At 39.7% G+C, this 8,724-nt stretch overlaps 1 protein-coding gene across 1 annotated transcript in view; it reads right to left on the reverse strand.

Moving 5' to 3' along the window:
* The window catches only part of LOC106728302 (olfactory receptor 1J4-like), a 2,489-nt gene extending 1,578 nt beyond the window's left edge, over positions 1-911 (reverse strand). The window contains exon 1 of the mRNA XM_014550178.1: positions 5-911. Coding sequence (XP_014405664.1) covers positions 5-899 — 895 coding nt within the window. The 5' untranslated portion in view covers positions 900-911. The remainder of the gene's footprint in view (positions 1-4) is intronic.
* Positions 912-8,724: the final 7,813 nt, after the last annotated feature.

Consider the following 8,724-nt stretch of genomic DNA (forward strand, 5'->3'; position numbering starts at 1 on the left):
TCTAAGGCCTGTTTTATATCTCTGTTCCTCAGGCTGTAGATGAAGGGGTTCAGCATGGGGGTAACTACCATGTACATGACAGAGGCAATTATGTCTTTGGAACCCCATGATGAGGAGGAAATGTAAACACCTGCAGATGTACCGTAGTATAAAGACACCACAGACAGATGGGAGCCACAGGTAGAAAAGGCTTTAAAGAGTTTCTTTGTGGTGGGTGCCCTCAGGATGGTGGTCCCTATACGGATATAGGAGCACAAAATAACACCAAAACACAAAAACAAAATCATTGTTCCCTCGGTGAATATGACCAGCTCATTGAGAGAAGTGTCTGAACAGCTCAACTTCAGGAGTGCAGCAAGGTCACAAAAGAAGTGGATGATGGCATTGTCAGCACAGAAAGACAGTCGGACCAAGAGGAGGGTGTGCAAAAGGGATTGGCCACAAGAGAGAATCCAGGATCCAGCCACCAGCAGCACACACAGCCCCTCCCTCATGATGGTGGTGTAGTGCAGGGGGTGACAGATGGCCACATACCGGTCATATGCCATCACAGCCAGAAGAAAACTGTCAAGAGCCCCAAAAAGTATGAAAAAATACAACTGAGAAATGCATCCCTCATAGGAGATGGATTGTTTCCGAGTCTGCATGTTCATGAGCATCTTAGGGACAGTGACAGAGGAGAGAGAGATGTCAGAGAAGGCCAAGTGGCTGAGGAAGAAGTACATGGGCGTGTGCAGGCGAGAGTCCAGCCTGATGAGCAGGATGATGAGCAGGTTGCCCAGCACCGTGGTCAGGTACATGCCCAGGAACAGGGTGAAGAACACGCCCTGCTGCCCTGGCGGGATGGGGAGCCCCAGGAGGAGGAACTGGGACACGCTGCTGTGGTTCTCAGGCCTCATGCTGCTCTTCTGTCTGCTGGGGATGAAGAAGGTGTGGGAGTCTCAGGAACCTAGAAATACAACCCGGACATTTCATCTTATACTGTCATTCTCTGGGAAAACCATTAATTTTTAAAACTTTCATATTAATATCACACACCTGTGGATGTATGCCTCTTCCCTCTATTCCAGCCTGGTTCCAGTAAAACATTGAACCCCAAAGTAATCAACAAGACCTCATCATATAGAACTAAGAGGGTTCATTGTTCATTCAAATATTACTATTAACATTAAGACTGAGTCGGAACCTCTACTGAGGACTGCAGTGCAGCAGTGAGCAAGAAAAGCAAGGCGCCCACCTCTGTGAGTTTACATCTTGATGAGCATGGAGGGATCATTTCTACACCAGGCCAGAGCCAAACCATAATAATTCACTGTGGCAGGAATGGAAGGTGAGCCCCTGCAAACCGGTGTCAGTTGTTTCTGCCTGAAAGTAACGTGAGACTCCAGTACTGAGTGGGTGTTGTTGGAGCATTGTCAGACCTCCTGTGAACCTGCCGGCTCCCATTGACCCTCAGCTGTAAACTCAGGGACAGTCTGAAAATGGGTGGCTATTGAAACCACTTGATGCCAGAATATCTCCAAAACCAAAATAGTTCACAAAGTATATATATATATATATGGCGAATATGCTAAGTGTCCCTCTGACCATTCAACCGGTCTCTGTGATGCACACTGACCACCAGGGGGCCGATGCTCAAGGCAGGAGCTGCTGTGATATGCACTGGCCATTTACAAATGTGGCACCACGGACCTGGCGCCGACAAAATAATACTCAGCTTCCCCCAAGTGGGACACAGGCCTGCCACCAGCCTGAGTGACAGCCCACCAATCGCAGCCATCGCTGCTGAGACCCCATGGCACAAAATGAGGCCCACAGTGCAGCCCCGGTCAGACCAGCCCGGAAATGGTGGTTGTCGGTGCTGGGTAATGTTGTCACATAGCAACATCCAGCTTCCTCTCCCCAGCTATTAGCCCCCTTGGAGTTTCTTCAGCCCAGAAACATGACTTGCATTATAGACAGGTAGAAACATTTACACTATAACCAAATGTCTGTGAAGTGTTTTCACATGCTTCATCTCATTTGATCCACACACAAGTCCTGGAATAGGTAGATTGGAGACTCAGTAGAATCCTATTTGCTGGAAAACAGGGATTTAGAAAGTTTAGAAATATGACCCAACTGAATGGAAGTAAGAAATGGTATAACTTGAAAATGACTTTAGGTTTTCTCACTGCACAGAATATAATCAAACACTGTGGCAGTTAAATATTTTAACCTTTGTTCTCCCTGTGTGATCTACAATAATAACCTTCTTCATGTTGATATTTACTGCTCTATTGCTGACAATTATCTGAAAGAGAAGTTGGGATGCTTCACTGGGCTGGGAAAAGTTTAGCTAAATCAGAAAGCAGGTCTAATTAAGCAAGTTTATATATATAAACCTCTCGCTGGCGCCTATCGCACACCTGTGTTTCTGTCATTGCCGATCGTGATTTGGGTTGACACATCTATTATAGAGAAAGGGCAAATAGCGATATTAAAATATTTCTTCTAATTAATTTCCTTTCAATGTGCACAAATTCGTGCACCAGGCCTCTAGTCTTTCATAATAATGCTGAACATTTAGATGAATATTTGGGTACCGGGCTAAGGACTTTACCTACATTTCCTAATTAAATTCACACATCAGCCTTACATTCCCAGATTTCAAAACCTCTTCACAGCTGCTCTAAGGATTTGTATTCTTTGACCTATTTTAGTTTTTAAGAAATAGAAACATAAATGACACAAATTCTGTAGGCACACAGCAGTATAGCAGAGACAGAATGGCGCACAAATACACGTGTGTATATTAGTATCTATTACATATGTGACATGTAATGTTTATAACTTGATATGTATGTATTACCATTTCTGTAATTAAAAATCACCAAGTATTAGCTACTTCATGGGGTTCAGTCTAATATGTCTGTGTGATCAGAACCCATGCTCTTAACTGTTACACAGGGAAACATCCTTTTTCTTGCTTAGGAGCCAAACACAATATATTACTTTAGAGCTGTGAGGACCCAGAGTTGTCCAAAATTTTTTATTCCCTTTACTAGATAATTATAGTCCTTCATATTTATTTACTTTCCAACTGACAAAAATTCTCAAATACATTAAGATCTATTTATGCAATAACAATTTACTGAGGGCCTCTGCAAGATTCACAAAATTTGTGTCATTCTTTCCATTTTATAGACGTGAATGTGAGACCAATGTTTTATATAACTTCCCCAAGGTCTCATCACTATTTAATGGTAATTCTGCCCAATACCTTCCACATATCATGATGCCTGAAGTTTATGATTAGTTTGTTTGTTTGTTTGTTTCCCTGGGATGTTTAGTAAAAATAAAGAAAAGGTTGGAAAATTCTGAGCAACTCAGTCACACTCAGGTACATAAAAATGTTAGCAGATCCATTTCAAAAAACAGGGTGTCGCTTAGAATTTGAGTATCTTAGGTAATGGTGCCCCAGAAGGAGGACACTTTAGGAAATACTTGAGTCATGGATACAGATTACACACACACACACACACACTGCTGATTTGAGAATGTAAGTCACCCCTGACCAAATTTCCATCCTAAAGGAAGAATAGCCAATATGTGGTTTACCTCATAAACACTCATATGCATACATACAAGTCATAATCAATACAAAGTTGGACATACACACATACAATAATACACCTCTCACCCCAAAACACACAATGCACATCAACACACCTGCTTCATGATGCACCAGATGAACACTCAACTCACCACATATACATAACTCAAACACTACACACACTTCACCAAAAACACACAAGACCACAAACAATTCAAAAATCTACAGATACACACAACACAACACATGCACACTCAGCCACACTCACTACAACAAACAGTATACACTCTTCTATTAATAAGAGTGTATTAATGAGCTTCCCTCCTTCTGACCTTCCCCATTCTGGAGGAGGGTAGTCAGCATGGGGCAGTTAAGTCTATTCAGTCACAGGCACAGTCAGTAAACCACCACCAACACCCATGCATATGGTCACACACACATGGTCACATACACACAGAGAAAATCCAATAACATAACTTCCAGCTCTCACACACGAAAGTGTCACCCACAGGCACAGCTCACATGTGCACCACACGCTGCTGAGCAGAGGTCTGAGCTCTCTCGAAGCTGACCTTGGTTCCTTATGAGGTCGGCATCTTCTTGTCCAGCAGCAGAGACCAGTCTCTCTCCCGGTGCTCAGCTGTGATGCCCGTGTTTACTATCACAGACATGAATCAGGAGTCCCAACCACACACCAGAAGGCTGATAACTTGGTGTACATACGCTAAAACGAGACTGTGAGTCAGATCCATAGCACAAACAAACACAACTATAAAACAGCACATATATAAGCATACACAATACGTGCACACAGAAAGGGTCATGGACTCAGAGTCTCACACATGAACCCACTAGCACACAGGCAGGTCCATAGCCAAGTGCAGATTTCCAGTTCCTCTCACCTGGGCTCTTCATTGGTGAGTTCAGACACCTTCTGCTCCAGACTGTCACCCATCTCCTCAGGTTTTCTTCAGGAGACCTAATATCAGACACACGGAAGAAATATCTGGGGACTTGGCACTTTGACAGACTTTCCTTTTCCTTATCCGACTCCAGAGAAATGTGTCCACAAATGACACTTAACTGCTAATGAGAGACTGCAGCCAAGCCCCCAAGCTTGTGGCTAATTTCTGACCGCCCTTTGGGAGCTGTGTGTCCAAGAGTAAGAGGGACTGGAGTCCTAGGGGACAGTGTCCCTGATTCCAGCCATGCCCTGGATGCCTTTCTTCTTGGGCATTGCTCCAGCTGGGAAGAAAGATTTTACAACTTTTTATTTTGAAATGATTTTAAAGATATAGAAAAATTGTAATAACGATATTAAAAATTCCTGGGCAATCTTCAGCCAATTCCCTAATGGTAACATTCTACTAGGTTTACCTTCTCTGTGTCGATATGTATATATGTATGTATGTTTGTGTGTATATTACAGGCTAGATTTATAGCTGATATACCAGTGCATATTATCAGATGGCATATGATAATGTTTCTAGTAGCTAGTGTTTTTATCCTTTTTTAACAAATTTTCAAAAATATTTATTGTTGAAAGCATTATATATGTCCCCTTTGTTCTGCCATTAACGTTTCTAGTCTGCCTCCACTCCTTACCCCAGACCTACACCATACTATTATGTGGATCCATTGATAATGCATACATGAATACAAGTTCTTTGATGAATCTCTTCCTCATTGTCGTTTTAATTTGCATTGCTCTAATGAACAGTAACATTGAGCCTTTTTTTCACATGTTTCTTGGACATTTGCATATCCTCTTTGGAGAATTGTCTATTAGGGTCTTCTGCCCATTTTTCAATTGGATTGTTTGTCTTCCTTTTGTTGAGTTGCACGAGTACATTATATATTTTGGAAATTAACCCCCTATTAGATGTATCATTGGCAAATATGTTCTCCCATACAGTGGGGTCCCTTTTCATTTTGATGCTAGTTTCCTTTGTTGTGGAAAAGCTTTTTATTTTGATGTAGTCTCATTTGTTTACTTTTTCCTTATTTCTTTTGCCCTAGGCCAGTGGTCAGCAAACTGCGGCTCACAAGCCACATGCGGCTCTTTGGCCCCTTCAGTGTGGCTCTTTTACAAAATACCGACTTCTGCGCATGGGTCACGAAGTTTCAATCGCACTATACTTGTGCGCCCACATGTGGTATTCTGTGGAAGAGCCACACTCAAGGGGCCAAAGAGCCACATGTGGCTTGCAAGCCGCAGTTTGCCAACCACGGCCCTAGGCTATATACCTGTGAAATTTCTGCTGCATGAAATGTCTGAGATTTTGATGCCTATGTTTTTGTTTTCTTTTAGGATTTTTATGGTTTTATGACTCACATTTAAGCCTTCTATCCAGTTTGAGTTTATTTTTATGTATAATGTAAGTTGGTGATCTAGTTTCTTTCTTTTTTTTTTTTTTCATGCATCTCTCCAATTTTCCCAACACTATTTTTTTTAAATTTTGTTTTATTGCTTAAAGTATTACAAAGAGTATTACATATGTCTCCTTTTTTTTATGCTATTACATCTAGTTTTTTTTTTCTTCCTTTCTTTCTTTCTTTCTTTCTTCCTTTTTTGCATGTATCTCTCCAATTTTCCCAACACTATTTATTGAAGAGATTGTCTTGACTCCATTGTATGCTCTTTTCTCCATTGTCAAATTTTAATTGAGCATAACAGCTTGAGTCAGTTTCTGGGGTCTCTGTTCTGTTCCATATCTGTATACCTGTACTTGTGCCAGTACCAGGCTGATTTATTACAGTGTCTTTGTAATATAACTTGGTATTTGGTACTGTGATCTCTCCAACTTTGTGCTTCTTTCTCAAGTTTGCTGCAGCTATTCATGGTCTTTTTGGAGTGTTTGTTCTAGATCTGCGAAATATGCCGTTGGTGTTTTAATAAGTATTGCATTGAATTTATAGATTGCTTTAGGTGGTATGGACATTTTAATGATGTTAATTCGGCGGATCTATGTATACAATATATTATTCCACTTGTTTATATGTTTTTCTATATCTTTTTGCATTGTTTTGTAGTTTTTCAAGGACAAGTCTTTTACCTCCTTGGTTAAGTTTATTAATAAATTTTTATTAATAAATTCTTACCTTTTTCTTGCAATGGTAAATGAGATGGTTTTTAGTTTCTCTTTCTGATAGATCATTATTGGTGTATGAAAATGCTATGGATTTCTGGGTGTTGATTTTTTATCCTGCTACATTGCCAAATTAATTTATTAAATCTAGTAGTTTTTTGGTGGAGTGTTTACAGTTTTCTATGTGCAATATTGTGTCATCTGCAAATAATGAGAATTTTACTTCCTCCTTTTCAATTTGGATGACTTTTATATTTTCCTCTTGTTTAATCACTGTCCTAGCACTTCCAGTACTATGTATAATAATAAAAATGTCATATGCTAATTAGACCAGACATTCTTCCAGACAACCTTCCAGACGAGGGTAGCCCGGGTCCCAGGTGCCAAAGGGAAGCTGGTGCCAGCAACAGGGGAACAGAAGGCTTACTCTTCCATGAATTTCATGCATCAGGCCTCTAGTGTTGTATAAGAGTGGTAAAAGTGTAAATCCCCTCTTGCTCCTGTTCTTACTGGAAATGGTTTTAGTTTTTGCCCATTGAGTACAATTTTGGCTGTAGGTGGTCACATATGGCCTTTATTATGTTCAGGTATGATCCCTCTATCCCACTTTGCTGAGAGTTTTTGCCAAAAATGCGTGTTGGACTTGCCTCTATTGATATGGTCATGTGATTTTTGTCTTTCAGTTTGTTTATGTGATGTATCAGTTTTACTAATTTGCGAATACTGTACCAGCCTTGCATCCCTGGGATAAATCCCACTTGGTCATGGTGTATGATCTTTCTAATATATTGCTAAATCTGATTTGCTAATATTTTATTGTGATTTTTAGCATCTATGTTCACCAGGAATACTGGCCTGTAATTTTCTTACTTTCTAGTGTCTTTATCTGGTTTTGGAATTGTGATAATGCTGGCCTCATAAAAAGAGGTTGGATGTGTTCCTTCCTCTTGAATGTTTTGGAGTAGTTTGAAGACAAAGTGTTAGTTCTTCTGGGAATGTTTGGTAAAACTCCCCTGTGAAGCCGTCATTGGTGCTTCTTATGTGAGAAAATTATTGCATATATGAAGGCCAAATGGTGATTTTTCAAATTCCATAATTTCTTCTTTATTAGTTGTGCTATCCTAAAAAAAGGAAATTATTCTTATCTAACACCTGTTAGTTTTTTATTTATTCATTTATATTATTATGTATTTGTTGATTTGTATTCTCTAAGTTATAATCCATTACTGTTGTTATTCATTTTATAGCTTTGGTTGAGTTCATTGCTTTCAAGGATTCTAAATGGTCACCCAGAAGCCAACTGGGAAATATATATAAAAGAAACACAGGAAGGAAAACCTGGAAACTAAGACCTAAAAGCATGTTTGCCCATAGCAGGTGGGTCAGAGCAGGACAGAAAGTATGAGGATGGGAACAGTATAGACGATGATATATAACACATGAATTGAAATCTATTTATACATTTAAAACCCAGGAGTTTGAATTGATAGCTCCAATTCTAGTTTGACACCATAGAGTCCTTTCCAGCCTCTCCTTTTCCATGTACAGAGCTCCTTTCCCAGAGTGAGGGTCACTTCCTTTTCCTCAATGGTTGCTTATGTGCTGAATTGTTGGATACATGGTGACTTGTTTCAGAACCTTGAACGGTTAATGCCATGCAATGTACAACTTAAGACATTGTTTTCAGTGTTTTATTTTTAATTGAAAGATAAATATAAATTCTGGTTTCAAAAATATCTTAGGGTCTTTATTTATTTTTCCCCTTTACTCTAACTTTGGAGTTAATTTGAAATATAGTTAAGTACATTTGATTTGTTTTATTCTACTTTGCTTTATTAACCACCTTTAATATTTATGTTTTACTTGCAAAAGTAGCATAGTCAAAACAACACAAATAATTCTCCTCATCTGCTCATCTTTTCTGCCGACTCCTGTCGGTAAACAATTTCATCAGTTTCTAATTTATTCTTCCTGTACTTCTTTCTGCTTAAATGGGCAGACACATGTATATTTTATTCCCCTTTGTTTTTGCATAAGAAG

Source organism: Myotis brandtii, unplaced genomic scaffold, assembly GCF_000412655.1.
Source record: "Myotis brandtii unplaced genomic scaffold, ASM41265v1 scaffold589, whole genome shotgun sequence".
Taxonomy (NCBI): domain Eukaryota; kingdom Metazoa; phylum Chordata; class Mammalia; order Chiroptera; family Vespertilionidae; genus Myotis; species Myotis brandtii.